This window comes from Pinus tabuliformis, chromosome 7, assembly GCF_031772625.1.
Source record: "Pinus tabuliformis cultivar Carrire ecotype Pingquan chromosome 7, CPIR1, whole genome shotgun sequence".
In the NCBI taxonomy this organism is placed as follows: Eukaryota; Viridiplantae; Streptophyta; class Pinopsida; order Pinales; family Pinaceae; genus Pinus; species Pinus tabuliformis.
This window is the reverse complement of record NC_142293.1, coordinates 309,936,507-309,953,683: the sequence shown is the minus strand read 5'-3', so window position 1 is coordinate 309,953,683 and position 17,177 is coordinate 309,936,507. Positions and strand designations below refer to the sequence as shown.

Sequence of the window (17,177 nt, the reverse complement as noted above, 5' to 3'; positions counted from 1 at the left end):
CTGCTGCTGATTCATCATTTGATCTAAGACTGCATCCTGTTACCATTGGGGTACATACAGGTTTAGAATCTTCCATTCCGTACCTTTTCAAGATCTATTTGAGATATTTGGTTTGTGAAAGAAAAATACCATCTTTATTTTGTTGAACTTGTAGACCAAGAAAATAGGTAAGTTCACCAAGCAAGGACATTTCAAATTCTTGCTACATTACTGAGGCAAAATTCTGACTCATGGATTCTTCATTACTACCAAAAATGATATCATCAACATAAACAATAATAATTAGCAATTTATTAGTTTCAATATTTGTATATAGATTGCTATTTGCTGAACCTTTTGTAAAACCTTGTTGGTGTAGATATTTGTCAAGACAGTAATACCAGGCCCTTGGAGCCTGTTTCAGACCATAGAGGGCCTTTTTGAGTTTGCATACAAGTTTTGCATCATTTCCAAGAATGAATCCTTCTGGCTATTCAATATAAACTTCTTCTTCTAAATCTCCATTCAGGAAGGCTGATTTTACATCCATTTGATATACTTTGAATTTCTGAAAGCTAGAAAGAGCAAGAAACGTCCTTATGGCTTCAAGTCTGGCAACAGGTGCAAAAGTTTCTTCAAAATCTATACCTTCTTGTTGAGCATACCCTTTACAAACAAGTTTGGCCTTGTTTCTAATGACTTATCCATTTTCATTCAGCTTGTTTTTGAATATCCATTTCGTTCCTATAATATTTTTATCATGAGGTCTAGGAACTAATTCCCAAGTATCATTCTTTTCAATTTGCTCAAGTTCTTCATCCATGGCCTTGACCCAACATTCATCTTTGCATGCTTCGTTTAGATTTTGAAGTTCAGTGGAGGATAGTAATGCTAGATAGCTTGAGGTCCCTATAATAGTTCTTCGTGTCTATACACCTGCCTCTTTTTCCCCTAAATTTGAGTTTTTGGATGATTTTTCTTAACATACCTGGACAAAGTCTTTTCTTCTACCATTATCTCTTCTTCTGATGTTTCATTTGTTTCTTCTTCAATATCATTTTGATTGGATGTGGGAAAATAGTCCCCATCTTCTTCATTGTCATAATCTTATGTTTTTATCTGTTTTGGATTTTTGCATGCTTCATCAACTACAACATCAATGCTTTCAACAATTTTTCCAAGTCTTTTATTATAACATTTATATCCTTTACTTCTGGAAGAATAACCAAGAAGAATACCTTCATCTGCTCTGGGTTCAAACTTACCAAGTTTTTCATCAGTCCTTTTGATATAACATTTGCTTCCAAAAACTTTAAAGTATTTTACAGTAGGAGTCTTACCATACCAAAGTTCATGTGGAGTTTGAGTGCTATTTACCCGAACATTTGCTTGGTTGAGAATAGTTACGGCGGCGAATGCAGCTTCACCTAGAAGGTTGCAGGAGTTCCAGATTCATCTAGCATAGCTCGAGCCATTTGTTGAACAGTTCTGTTCATTCTTTCTACCACTCCATTTTGCTGAGGAGTCCTTGCGGTGGAGAATTGCCTTTTTATTCCATGTTGTTCACAAAAGTCAAAGAATTCATCCGAGGTAAATTCCCCTCCTCGATCAGATTTGAGGCATTTGATTTTTCGATCTGATTCATTTTCAACCAAAGCTTTGAAGGCTTGGAACTTTTCAAATGCTCCATCTTTGTGCTTTAAAAGACCTATACAACACATTCTGGAAAAATCATCAATGAACAAAATAAAGTATTCTTCTCCATGAGGTGACTTTTTCCTTGATGGTCCACATAAATCAGTATGGACAAGTTCAAGAGGCTTACTAGCTGACCCTTCTTTTTCAATGAAGTGAGCTCTGGTTTGCTTACCGATTTGACATGGTTTGCATATTGTATTTTCAGGGATGCTGATATCTGGAAGATCACGAACAACCTTGAATCTGCATGCTTTTCTTATTTGAGAAAAGCTTAGATGTCCCAATCTTCTATGCCACAGCCAGTTTTCATCATTTTTTCTTAGCACTGTTGTTGTCCACCCTTGGGTATGTATAAGTTGTTTGGAGTTCTTGTACCTTTGATCACGGTCTCTCCTGTATCAAGCTCACGAACAACACATCCGTTTGATCGAAACACCACTTCATTTCTTTGATCACACATTTGACTGACACTCAACAGGTTATGCTTTAAACTGTCTACATACATAACATTTCCAGCGTTAACCTTTTCTTTCAAGAAAACAAAGCCTTTACCTTTTATGACAGCAAGAGTGCCGTTTCCAAATGAAACATTCTTTTCCTTTTCTAAGGCATTATATGAATGAAGTTTTTCTTTGTCACTTGTCATGTGTTTTGAACATCCACTATCGATGTACCACTGATTTTCTTGCCCTTATGCATACAAGGCTATACCACATCTTTCAGTTTGAGATTCCTTCCTTCTCCATATCTTGGGATTTAATGGAGTTTGCTCCTTTTGAGATGTTTGCCGAAATTTGCTCTTGCATTTAGATTCTTCATGACCAAAGTTGTTACAGATTGAGCATTCTATTTCATTTTCAAGAAGAGAAAAGTTATTATAGGAACTTTTCTTGACCCCTGTTACATTCCTTTGATTTCGTGCTTCTCTAGTCATGATGGTTTTGTAAGCAACACATTGAGCAGCTTTGTGTCCAAAATTATGACATGAAAAACATTGCCCATTAAAGAAGTTCCTGTGACTATCGAATCTATTGACCTGGTGATTGTAGTTTTTATTGATATTCATCTTTGGAGCAAATTGAGTATGATTTACCTGAGGTTGGTTGTGGCTTCTATTCATCCTTGGAGTAAATTGAGTCTGATTTACCTGGTGATTTGCTTTATGCCTTTGTTGACGATTGTCATACTGTTCACTGGTCTTTGCTGCATCAAGATAACTTTTAGTGGAGGTTGACGGCTTCTGTGATTGAGATGCTTCTTCAGTATATCCAAGACCTGTCTTTATCAGAGGAGAATGCTGCACTTTGATAATTTCATTTAAGGTTTCTGATCCTTTAGCAAATCTAAGATTGAGAGATTTCGTTTTCTCAAGATCCTTTCTTAGACCCACAATTTCACATTCTAGTTTTTCATTGTGTTTTTCTTTTTCAGCAAGTTGGTATGTCAAGGTATCTATAATCATATTCTTTTCTTCTAAACAGATTTTGAGTTTAGAGATTTCTTCATGAAGGTCATCCTCTTCTAAAGCATCTCAGAAGTTATCATCGTCATAAGCCATTAGAAGTCTATAGTCATTACTATTTTCATCTTCATCACTATTTGATAAACCATTGCTATTTTCATGAGTATAGTAACTCCTTTTATTTACAACTTGTTTTCTATTCTATTTTGCATATTCCTTCCCTTTTTCATATTTATCTTTATGAGGACATTTGGTAGCATAATGACCGACTCTGCCACAGGCAAAGCATTTGAAAGGTAGCTTACCTCAAAATCTTCTAGAACCCCGTTGAAGCTTCTTGATAAAGTTTACCTCATCTTCTTCTTATGAAATATGTCCTGATTCATTGTGTTCTTCCTTTCCTTTTGCTGAAGCTTTAAATGCAGCTTCTTTCATATCTGATGGTCCTCCTTTTCTCATCTCAAAGGCAGTTAAGATTCCGTGAAGCTGTGTCATAGTGATAGTCTGCAGATCCTGTTTTTTTCTATGGCAAACACTTTTGATTCAAATTTAGCGGACAAGGATCTCAAAACTTTCTCAACAAAGGTAACTTCCTTTATTTCTTCACCCAGATTTTTCATACAATTAACAACCTCATCTATATGTAAGAAGTATCTAGCTATACTTTCATCACTGTGCATATTAAGAGTTTCATATTGAATTTTGAGAGTTTGAAGTTTAACACGTTTTACCTGAGAGTCTCCTTCGTAGCTCAGAACGATCTTGTCCATATTTCTTTGGCTGATTTGAGCTGCATGACTTTGACAAACTCTGATTGTGACAGACTTCCCAATAAAGTATTGACAGCTCTGGCATTGGTTTCATATTTCTTTTTACCTGTCGTATCTGTGGGAATTGCAGTTGGAAATGTATATCCTCCTTCCACAATTTCCCAGACATCCGTTCCAAGTGACTGTAGATAGGCTGTGGTTCTTATTTTCCAATAAACAAAATTGCTCCCATCAAAGATTGACGGTCTGATGGATCCCACGCTTTCTTGATTACTCATGATGATGGATCTCCCTTCAAGCGATCAAGCTTCTTCTGAAGGACCAGCTCTGATACCAATTGTTGGAAATAATACTGAGGGGGGGTGAATCAGTATTATTAGATCAATAATTTTATTTCCCAAACAGATTTATATACGCTACTTCAGCTAAGTGAACTAGCGTGTATACGCCATTGTACTTACAGCAACCAGCGTATATGCAGAGAACTTTTGATTTAGACAATTTATCATGTATTGAGCTTTAACCCGTATATTAGAGATTTATTAGACAGTGCAAAAAAAGAAGAATAAAGCATCACACATAAGCAACACACATGAACACCAAAATATAAGGTGGAAACCCAATGTGGGTAAAAACCACCTGCTGCTGTCGTCTCTGTCTTCTTTTTAATAATAAGAAAATCTGTTTACAATCTTTTTTAATAATAAGAAAGCTTCACTTTTGGCAATATCGGGATGCCCTATTTGCAGGGAAGTTAACAATTGTTGGGAGGATCCTCCAGGCATCTCACAATTACAGTATCTCATGCTGGTTAGTAGGTAGGCTTAGTTTTAGTGTTTGGAGCATATTCTATGGTCATATTTGTGGTCAATATATGGTGGAGAGTGGTGCCTTTTGATGGTCCCATGAGACATGTATCATGTCGAAGGATGAGATGGGGTTAGAGTTGATTGGTGTGGCTACCCAAAGTAGCATCCTTGTTGCGAAATCGGCAGTGCGTTGCTTGGAGGGTGCCACCCCTTGGTAGGTCCTATTGTGGCACTTAGCTGATTATTTCTCATCATGTGGCAAGGTTTGTGGGGTCTTTATCTATTCTTCCTGCCAATTTCAAGTTGCAGGCTTGTTTATCTTCAGGAGTATATGGGTACCTTGGAAGGAAATTTTTAGCGTTTGGTTAGGTGGAATATAGCTAGTATTATAGTGGGGTGGGACTTGGCAAGATGTTCTATTTGAACCTGGAGGTTGCATGACACTTGTATTGTAGAGTTCCCAATTTTTTGAAGCTTGATGTTTGAGTAAGAAGGGCATCTTCTTTTGGCAGGATCTTTCGGATACAATGTCATGCTCCTGGAAGGATTGGAGCACTTTGGCTCAAATGCATGCTTTGTTTCCAGTTGATCAACCCACTATCACTGAGGTTGTTGGTCTCATCCCTCATGAGGATGTGGCCAAAATGAATATTGTCATGCTGGGGCCCTTTTGGTGGGATAGGGAATGGATTTTTGGATGTCCCCTTCAGTAGTATGACTCTTGGAAGTTTTAATCCCTTTTACTTTAGTGCCATGGGCTAGTCCTTGCCCTCAATACGCATTGACCTTAGATCTAAAGGACAAATGGGTCTGTTGATTGCATAGTGTGTGGTCTGTTCAATTGTCCCACAATCTCTAGGATTTTGTGTGGTTTGTTATCTATCAGGGGCTCCCCTCCAAGGCCAAGTTGGCAAAAAGGGGTCTTTCTAATGGTTCTCTATCTTGTTTGCACCCACTTAAAGATGCGAAGCACATGTTCTGTGATTGTTAGCTTGCTAGGAGTTGTTGGAACAATGTGTAGGATTAATATTTGGTCCTTCTCTAGGGGAGGGTGCATTGGTGGGTAGCTTTGCTTGGTGATTGCATGTGTATATGGTCTGCTCCTCATTTGTTCGTTTTGGCATGGTTGAGGATCTCTGCTATGTGTATCCTTTGGAAGATCCATTGTAGGCCTGCTTTTGATAATGAGGTTAGTTCTTCGTCTGCTTATTGTAACATGTGGAGGGATGAGGTATGCATGCAGCTGCTGGCGGAAGTTTTTTTTCATGTAAAAGATGCCAAGTCTATAGATGCAGTTTCATACTCTGATTCTATTTCAGCTTCAGTGGGGCTGAGGAAGAGGATATAAGCTTCATTGTATATGGCACTCCACTTTTTGTTTTATTGATCTAAACATTTTTATGTAAATATAAGATGCATTTTTCAAAAGAAAAAAATAATGGCTTTTGTTTTGTTGTGTGTGTATATAGAATTTGCTTACATATTGGCAAGAATGAGAGATCCATATTGGATCCATTTGCCTTAATGTATTTATGTTTGGAATTAATTCAGGAGTTAGCGCAACCAACTATCAAAGAGGCGTTTGACTCGTGTGTTAACCAAGGGGCTGCTCGAGTTATTATAAGTCCCTACTTCCTGTCACCTGGACGGCATTGGAAACAGGTGTTCTTCAACTACAGCTCTCTTTGCAATTGAACAGTTTTTCTTCTTTCCGATCCTGAATGGACTACATACCAAGAATAATGCCAAAATTTACTTTCGATGGAAGATGGATGTCCTTAGTTAACCAGTATTCTTTTTGCAGGATATCCAGTCTTTGTTCTGTCTAAACTCTAAAGGCCGAAATGAACTGTATTATCTAATGTGAAAATATATTTTTCAATGGAAGTCAATACGTCCATGGTGATAGATATACTATTCCTGCAGGATATCCCATCTTTGGCTGCAGAAGCAGCAAAGGAGCATCCTGGTGTCCCGTACATTGTCACAGCACCTATTGGTGTACATGAACTTATGGTGGTATGTAATAATCTTTCTTCATATGATAAAAGGTTTGCTGGTTTCCATTTTTAGCTTTATAACCAATAGTGTGTATTTTTGTCTGTACCTGTAAGATCTTAATCTGATAGTTTCAGCTGTCTTCAGTTGCTATCTCTTATTTTGTGTTAATAACTTAATTATGGTATTCATCTAATCAACTTGGCTAGCAAAATTTACAATCTCCCATCTCCAAACAGGTCATATTCTGAGGTTCCTTTTTCTTCTGATTCAGATTTGTTTCATGTCATTACTGTTGGTCGCAGTTTGAATTCCTTATGTTGCTACTATTGCATGCTACTATTGTGTAGACTTTTAGAATGACTTTGTTCAATTGACTTTCTACTTCATTCTGTAATCCCATAACTACCCTTCTAGATTTTGTCAGTACACTTTTCTTTTGTTGGAGTTAGACATTGCTTTGTGCCTGAGATTGTGATGTATTTTGAAGATCTATATCAACCTTATCCTGTTGATTTTGAATCTGTGATGCATAATTGTTAACAATATGGTAGTAACCAATGTATGAGATTATAATATGAGAAACTTGTTTTACTGGCAGTGCAATGCTTCTCTTTCTATAGGAAGAACAATACTTCTACCCTTAATAGTTAATATTTCCTAGAAGAGCAGCGGCTCAACTAAAATCGTCTAAAATAATTCCTCTGCCTAATTAGTTACCTATTTTCTTAGAGCATGGACTGTGGGATATCTCCGAATGTTATCCATAGTGTATTCATTTTTTCCACACGCTATAGGTTCAGAGAAAGTGATGCTGATCTTGACAATTGTAGGATGGTGGACCTAATGGTAAACCATAGTAACAAATAGAATTATAGTATATGTTACCAAAGAAGTTCAACACGTGCAAAATGTATGGAAGAGGATAAAAAAGTATGTTACTTTCAAATAAGAAACAGATATAGAAGATCTACGAAGCAATATTTTTTAATCTAGAAACTTCCAGAGTACGTAAAGTGAGTCAGACTCAAGATTGAGTAGTTAAGATGCAAATGTTGAGATGTCAATAACTTTAATTCTCATAGGTTAGTCCATTTCTTTTTCAGTCTCTATCTCTTCATTTATCTTTTGATCATGAGCTGAATCATCATATAAAGTTCATTATAGTTTGTTAAAATTGGCAACTAGGGCCAAACTCCATGTGGGTCATCTTATCAATGGTAGCTGATATTTTTCTTGGATCCTTCTCATCGAGAGGTGTAGGATTGATCTAAAGATCATTCGATTCCGATAAGTATTCATGGAGATATGAATTTATTTGTGTTATGGGACAATTCGTCAAGGTCGGCCAGCAACCAAATAAACCCCACTTGTGCTCAACGTTTTAGTATAAATAAAGGAGGACTTCAAGTCATTTAGACACTCATCCTCTTGGTGATCTCTTCCTCTCCACTTGTCTTTGGGTTTTGGTGGGAGGAGAGACCTAAAGAGGATACGCTGCCCTAGAGGATGCCCTATCCTATACGCTGTCATGAAGGAGACCTCTACGCTGCCCTAATGAAGATCAAGCTTCAGCCATGGAGAGATCTATACGCTGGACATCTAGACACGTGCCCTATAGACGCAGTCAAGGAGGATCCTTATACACTGTATAAAGGAGGCCTTAATAAGCCCTAGCCGCAGTCACAAAAGAGGCATAGCCGCAGTTGGAAGGAGCCCTACTGCAGGTCCTATTATGCAGCAAAAGAAGGTCTAAATACAGCCCTATATCCGCAGTTGAAGGAGGCTTCTATACGCTGCACAAAGGAGGACTAAACGCTGTCAAAAGAGACCTAATCTATCCGCTGTTGAGGAGCCCTAATCCGCAATCCTGAAGGAGACTTATACGCAGTCAAGGGAGGACCTATATGCTACCTGAAGAAGCTCTTCCTAAACGCTGTCAAGGAAAGGTCTTATGTGCAGCCCTTATTCTGTAGCAAGAAGACCTTATATGCAGCTCTAAGAGACCTGTTACAGTCATCTAAGCAGCTGTCATAATGCCACATTGCTGTAGGTGACAGCGTGGCCTATTTAAGGACTGTTTGGGCAAGTTAATGTTATTCTTGAGGGGCAGTAGAATCCGCAATAAGGAGGAACTAGAGGTTGCTGTTTTAGGGCTGTTTGGATCCCTAAGCTACAACCAAGAAGTGCCCTAACCAGTCATCATGACAGCATCAAAGACTGTGTCATAGAAGTGTGGTGACAGTGCAGTGATGAGGCTGTTCATGAGGACAGTTTATAAGGTTGTCATTACAATGAAGAAAACTGTCCTTGTGTATATTCAGATTGAGTCAATCTTGTTGGACTCAATAATCATAGGCTTAACTTGTTGTTGGGCTAGGCTGTAGGCCATAGCCAGCAGCACAGTTTGATCTAAGGATCGCTCAAGTGGTAGAGCCTCACCTTGAAGACCTGCATTGTTGACTGTATGAAGGAAGAGCACTGAATGTTGATGACCTATCTCATAAAGCAGTGACAGCTAGTGCAGCAACATGATGTGTGCAGCATGATGATTAAGAGCAGCAAGTTGTGTACAACATGATGAGGTACAACTCAGCAGTGGAGCAGCATGGTGCAGCTCAGGAACATGGTATGATGTTGTAGCATGGTGCAGCATGGTGAGGTGCAGCACATGGACGAGATGCAACACAATGATAGGTGAAGGAGTCACCTTGGAGAATCAGTTGAAGCAGCATGTCTTCAACTGATCTCATGTAGAGATGATTGATTCTCTTATCTAGAAAGTCAAAGTGTTGACTTCTGTTGTAAATGTACTATCTCTCTCTCTCTTTCTTTATGCTGATCTATTAAAGAACATATAAGAAGAATTGATCAAGGGTTTCCCCACGTTGGGGTTTGTCCCTGGCTAGTGCCACATCTTGTGTCCTCTTGTCTTGGCATGTCTTCTGCGATTTATGTTTATGTTCTATCTGCAGTTTACTTTAATGTTGATGTGATTTCTAATCTGGAAAAAATATTGAGCTAACTATAAAAATTGAAATAAATTGCTCTAAGCATAGAACATACCTAAACTTATAATGGAATCAGAGCTGAGGTGAAGACAATGCCCAAGCAAGAGTGAAAGAGCAATCATCGAAGACAGGTGAGAAAGGACAAAAGGATCAATGGATTCCTCATCCCTCTTGAAATTCACCTAGGGTGAAATCGAAGCAGAGAACATTATCAGAATGGCACAACAGAAGCTTATGATGGCCTACCTAAAGATCACTTCATTGGGAAGTCCGGATCTAAGGGTGGAAAGAAAGGCAGATGACTTATTCAACCATTATGCAAAGGAGTGTTCGAATGGCAGGGACACATCACTTGATGATGATAACAATCATTCCAGGGACATCTTCAATGATCAGAGGAATGACAGGTAATGCAGGTCATCAAGGAAATGGCTGACTCTTCAGAGAAAGCAAGGAACCCCAGGTATGGAAAATCAAATGTTGTTTCTGATAAGATAAAGTTATCTTGTATTAGCCCTCTCCTTCAGATTCTGTGGGAATCTGGCTTATTGATTATAGTGCTTCAAGGCACTTCATCGGATAGAAGGGTGCTCTCTCAAATTTGGTAAGAAACAATCGTGGGATTATACTTGGAGCCGATGCCATCTATCACGGAAAGGGTGTAGGAAATGTTACCCCTCAATTGAATGAGGGTAACTCAATTCATTTACAGAATCTCTTTTATGTACCTGATCGCAAGAAGACCCTGGTGTCCATTTCAACAATGGAAGTCAAAGGTTTCAGAGTGGCATTCATCGATGGAAAGGTACGTGTTTGAAAATAGAATTTTCAAAGATTCTTTTACTCATGGGTTCAGGGTTGGCAATTTGTACCAAGTTGCAGGATGGTCCATTGGGGACCATGTCAGTTGACACATCTCATCTATAGCACCGAAGATCTACTTATTGTGGCGCCCTACCCGATGTGAGTCAGATAGTGATTGGGATGCCTGAATTCAAAAAGAGCATGAAGGTACATGTTTGAGATGTACCGAAGGAAAATATCACAAGGGGACCATTCCCCTCATGTAGTAGGTCCACAGGCTTGGAACAACCCGAGGGGTTTGAGATTCATCAGGAATCTCATGTATGCAGGTGGAAGAAAGCCCTCTATGGCTTGAAGCAAAACACCCCACGCATAGTATGAGAGGATTGATAACTGTCTGATGAAGCTGAGATTCACTAGGAGTGAAGCTGATCCAAACCATTGCTCAAAGGTTGTGGATGATAGACCTCTCATACCGGCACCTTCTGAGGACGACCTATTTCTGACAGGTGCAGACCCTCTCATTTGCAAAAGTAAGAGGGAGTTGGATTTTGGATTGGGAATGGTGAACTGCAAGCCCGTGACTACCTCGATGGAGCTTAACTTTCAGAAGTTATGTGGTAGTGATGTCGGACCAGATTTGGGAAATGCCTCTGAGTTTCATAAACTCATTTGCATTGTGTAACGAATAAAATATATAAATAATATAAATATAATGTAAAAGATAATAATCATAAATAATAGTTAAGTTAAGCTAATAATTAGGTTGAAGAGGCATGTCTAATAGGACATGACTCTTCATGAAGAGACGCTTGTGTGATATATAAGCAAGCCTCTTGTTCTCATTGTAAATCATTATCATTATCATTCTTATTCATATTTAATATATAATATTTGTATCCTCATGGATATCTTTATATTCCTAGTTTTCTAGAATAATTAATTTATAGAAGGAACTTTGTTCTCTTCATTTGGTATCAGAGCCACGTTTGGCTGATCACCAGGCCTTTGGCTATCAACCTATCATCAACCTTGTTGCTGTCATAATTGAAGCGTTTCGCTATATATTGGGAGATTCTCCATTTTTTAGGCCTTTGGCCATTAAAAAAAAAAAAAAAATTAACCAAAAAAAAAAATATAAGTAAATAAATTAAAAAAAGAAGAAGAAAATAAAAAGTAAAAAAACAAAAAACAAAACGGATACAAAATCTCATACCAAGTATATTTAAAGCTTTTTACGTGGAGAAGCCCGTGGTTTTAAAAACAACCCATGGTAATTGCCCATGGTATTTTAAAAAGTTAAAGGAAAAAAAAGAAAAACAAAAAACAAAAGGAATACGTTTTACTTTTTACGTGGAGAACATTTTAACGGAGGTTTTAAAAACAACCCATGGTAATAGCCCATGGTATTTTAAAAGTTAAAGAAACAAGAATACAAAAGCTCTTACGTGAAAGGTAAATATTACTTTTTATAGGAGGTTTTAAAAACAACCCATGGTAATAGCCCATGGTATTTTAAAAGTAAAAGATATTTTGATAACATTGGAGAAAAAAAAGTGTGATCTAAATAATTTTAATCGTTCAAATCTAAAGATTGTGACCGTACCAAGAGTCACGTCTCATCCAAATTTTCCGAGAAAAAATATTATTATAATTATAAAAAAAGGATACTATATAAGCCTTATATAGTTACATATAAAAGGAAAAGTGGGTCTCAAAAAAGTATATATAAATTTTATATAATTATAATTTTATAATATATATAAATTATTATTATATGAATTTTTTATTAAAAGAGCGAACCAAAAAGAAGAAGAAGAAGAGGAGAATATTTGAAAAATATATATAGGAGAAATAAGTGATATTTTATAATAAAAATAGCTCTAGTTGACATATTGTTTACGTAAAAACATCAAGGAAAAAATGGAGACTAGTAATGAAAGGTTTCCTGAAACCCGTAGTACATGTGTTCGCACACTATTTAATATCAAAGGATCATCGTAGGAAGAGACATCATAATCTCTATCAGTCCTACTGAATGAAGTAATTATGTTAGTCCTAAATGTGCTAATCAATTGGTGATTCCTGAATCAAATATATTTGAAACAAATTTTTTGGGCAAACAATACGATATAAGCAATTTACACCTAAATATTGGAGATTATACTTTTACCTCACAATTCACCATGCAAACCCTATCTTTTAACGATAGTGACATTGTTTTGGGATCACCATGGATGAAAACTCTAGGTTCATTTATTCTAAATACTAAGAAAAAGTTTTTAACATTTTCTTACAAGAAGAAGAAAATAACGCTCCAAGATGTTACACTGAAACCTAATTCAGTGACGCTAGAAGATATATCGGATATTTCAAAAGTAATTTCTCAAGAAGGTAAAAAAGTATTACAAAATATGCAAAATGAAATTGACAAAATCACTATTGACAAAAATGAAGAAGTTTTTTGACTTAAAAACCATAGTGAAAAATTGCTAACGCAAATTAAGATACTAAAGAAGGATAAGAAGTCATTAGAAAACCAGGTACAACAACTTATCAAGAAGGAAGCATCAAATGTAGGAATTCAAGTTGATGACAAAACAACACATACCGATTCAGTGAATGTCACAACTCAGGAAGAAGACAAGCAAGTTGAAGAAAAGACGCGCTTGGATATTGCAATTCCAACGATGAACATCCCCAATGAATGTTTCATAACAAACTCAACATCTTCGCCAGAAGAAAATATAAAAATTGTCACATGCCCAGTAAGGAAAAATCAAACAAAAAAGGTTCCATATCGGCATCCGAATCATGAGAACAGACGAATCAACCATGCTACATATTTGAACAAGTCAGAACCGAAACAACAAACTGATGTTCCGGATAATAGTGATGTAATCTCAATCCAGTCTTATGCTAACAAGTCGTCACAAAATTCCAGTGATCAGAATGCTATACAGAAGATTAATCTGGGATGGTCTGATCCCTTCTCGGTGCGACAATTTTGTTTGTCACTAAGAAGATCATATCAACTTGTATCGACGAGGATGACTATTCCAAAACAGAAAGACTTTCAAAGCCGAAAAAGAGATCAAGCTTTTTTTCATCGACAAGCTTTGAGGACAAAGCTTTTTGAGAATGGAGGCAATATAACGAATAAAATATATAAATAATATAAATATAATGTAAAAGATAATAATCATAAATAATAGTTAAGCTAATAATTAGGTTGAAGAGGCATGTCTAATAGGACATGACTCTTCATGAAGAGACGCTTGCGTGATATATAAGCAAGCCTCTTGTTCTCATTGTAAATCATTATCATTATCATTCTTATTCATATTTAATATATAATATTTGTATCCTCATGGATATCTTTATATTCCTAGTTTTCTGGAATAATTAATTTATAGAAGGAACTTTGTTCGCTTCACATTGATGTTCTTGGTGAACTTCCATCCGGATATATGTTTTGCAGTTAGCATGGTGAGCTCATATTTGATTGAACCTCACTGGATTGGTGCCAAGAATCTTCTGAGATGTCTTTGGGGCACAATCTCTCATGGATTGAGATACACTGCCGGAAATATGAAGCTGCATGATTGTTCGAATGCTGACTAGGCAGGCAGTGTGGAGGATCTCAAGAGCACTTCTGAGTGCTGATTCTCTTTGGGTTCTGCTTCGATATCATGGATGAGCAGGAAGTAGAAGTTGGTTGCTATAAGCACCACCGAGACTGAATACATAGCTACGAGTATGATCTCGTATGAAGCTGCCTGGTTGTGGAAGCTCTTCAGTGAGCTGTTTGTACACATGATGAAAACCACCGTGATCCTCTGTGACAACCAGGGGGGATTCGATTATTGAGGAATCCTGTATTCGATGATTGCTCCAACAGATAGACATCAGATACTACCTTATCTGGGATATGATAAGTTGATGAGCGAGGAGGCTCCATCGCATTGAGACTGATGTACAGGTCGCAGACACTTTGGCAAAGCCCCGAGGAAAGGTCAAATCTGTGATTTTCCCGAACGACTTGGATTCATAAAATAAATTAATCAAATAAAATACATAAAATTAGATCAATAGACATATTAATAAATAATAAACAATAAAATTAATTAGTTAATCTATTCTTTTAATCAGTTAATCGAACAAATTAGTTAATTAATCAAACAAATTAATGAATCAATTAAACAAATTAATTAAAAAATTAATTTTACATAAAATTAATAAACATAATAATTAAATCAATAAATAATACAATTAATTAATTAATTTATCCCTTTAACTTATTAATTAATTAATCAAATTAATAAATTAATAAATGAATAAACATTAATCAAATAAATTAATCAAATAAATAAATAAATTATTTAAACAAATTAAACAAATTATTTAAATAATTAATTTTGTATAAAATTAGTAAACATAATAACTAATTCAATAAATAATAAAATTAATTTATCCCTTTAACTGATTAATAAACTAATTAATTAAACAAATTAAAAAATTAATTAATAAATTAACAAATTAATAAATTAATTAAAAAAATAAAAATAAATAAATAAAAAATAAATAATAATAATAAATATTTAAATAAATGAAAAACTAACAGGCCGACCAATTTTCATATAACTTTTCTTTAAAAACCTATATATCTATATCTATATCTATATATATATATATACCCTAAATAGAACTCATGGATAAATCATTAATATCTGAGAATATCTATTGATGCATCCCTTAATGATGGACTCACTTGGTAGTCTGAAATGTTGGGTTCACAAAACTCTATAACAGGTCATTCCTCCTCTTCTAAGACTTGGATTCGTTGAGAGACCTTCGTATAAGGGTCCTGCATGTTGCATGCATTGAGCTCTGGGAGCTCTGGGGGGCTTGGGGTACTTACTGGAGCGACATACGACCACAGGGCGACTCGCCTTCCCTTGGCGGTGCGCTATGTACAGGGTGACAGGTTCAACCTTTCCTATGATACGTCGTGGCGACTATGGAACAAGATGATTAGTTCTCCTGTGGCAACTGTGGAACAAGATGATTAGTTCCCCTGTGGCCGGGATGATTAGTTCCCCTGTGGCGACTGTGGGACAATATGATTCGTTCTCCTGTGAACAGGATGATTAGTTCTCCTGTCGAGGCATCCTACCCATGCAGTCTGGGACTCATGGGAAGTACCTCTCATTTGATCAATGAGCAGGGAAATGGGGTTAGGGACCATAGTAGTACTATCGATGGACGCATCGTTGTATCTACCATACTCCCTATGCTAGGATGATCTCCATTGATCTGGGATCAATGTAACTGATCTGGGATCAGTATGAGTGATTTGAGACACTCTTGTGATTTTGATCTGGGATCAATAAAACTAACTTCGGGTCAATAAGATGAAACTGACTTCGGGTCAGTAGAGAATGGTATGAGACATTCTCAATCAATTCTTCTTCTTCATGGTTCAGCAAAGCAGAGCAGAACTGAGTAGAGCTCAACAGAGCAGTGCAGGGCACTGATGGCAGAGATAGTACAGTCAGACATATGGATCAGCGGATGGAGTTCTCCCTAGTTGAGAGGGAGTGTTAAAGTTGGCAACTAGGGCCAAACTCCATGTGGGTCATCTTATTAATGGCAACTGATATTTTTCTTGGATCCCTATCATCAAGAGGTGTAGGATTGATCTAAAGATCATCCATTTCTGATAAGTATTCATGGAGATATGAATTTATTTGTGTTATGGGACAATTCGTCAAGGTCGGCCAGCAACCAAATAAACCCCACTTGTGCTCAACGTTTTAGTATAAATAAAGGAGGACTTCAAGTCATTTAGACACTCATCCTCTTGGTGATCTCTTCCTCTCCACTTGTCTTTGGGTTTTGGTGGGAGGAGAGACCTAAAGAGGATATGCTGCCCTAGAGGATGCCCTATCCTATACGCTGTCATGAAGGAGACCTCTACGCTTCCCTAATGAAGATCAAGCTTCAGCCATGGAGAGATCTATATGTTGGACATCTAGACACAGGCCCTATAGACGCAGTCAAGGAGGATCCTTATACGTTGTATAAAGGAGGCCTTAATAAGCCCTAGCCGCAGTCACAAAAGAGGCATAGCTGCAGTTGGAAGGAGCCCTACCGCAGGTCCTATTACGCAACAAAAGAAGGTCTAAATACAGACCTATATCTGCAGTTGAAGGAGGCTTCTATACACTGCACAAAGGAGGACTAAACGCTGTCAAAAGAGACCTAATCTATCTGTTGTTGAGGAGCCCTAATCCGCAATCCTAAAGGAGACTTATACGCAGTCAAGGGAGGACCTATATGCTGCCTGAAGAAGCTCCTCCTAAACGCTGTCAAGGAGAGGTCTTATGTGTAGCCCTTATTCCGTAGCAAGAAGACCTTATATGCAGATCTAAGAGATCTGTTACAGTCCTCTAAGCAGTTGTCATAATGCCACATCGCTGTAGGTGACAACGTGGCCTATTTAAGGACTGTTTGGGCAAGTTAATGTTATTCTTGAGGGGCAGTAGAATCCACAATAAGGAGGAACTAGAGGTCGCTGTTTTAGGGTTGTTTGGATCCCTGAGCTACAACCAAGAAGTGCCCTAGCCAATCATCATGATAGCAT

The 17,177-nt window shown here is 37.2% G+C and overlaps 1 protein-coding gene across 1 annotated transcript in view; it reads left to right on the top strand.

Moving 5' to 3' along the window:
* LOC149247112 (sirohydrochlorin ferrochelatase, chloroplastic-like) overlaps nucleotides 1–17,177 on the top strand; it is a 119,293-nt gene that overhangs the window by 20,973 nt on the left and 81,143 nt on the right. Inside the window, exons 4-5 of the mRNA XM_089455825.1 lie at nucleotides 6,270–6,380; nucleotides 6,645–6,737. Coding sequence (XP_089311951.1) covers nucleotides 6,270–6,380; nucleotides 6,645–6,737 — 204 coding nt within the window. The remainder of the gene's footprint in view (nucleotides 1–6,269; nucleotides 6,381–6,644; nucleotides 6,738–17,177) is intronic.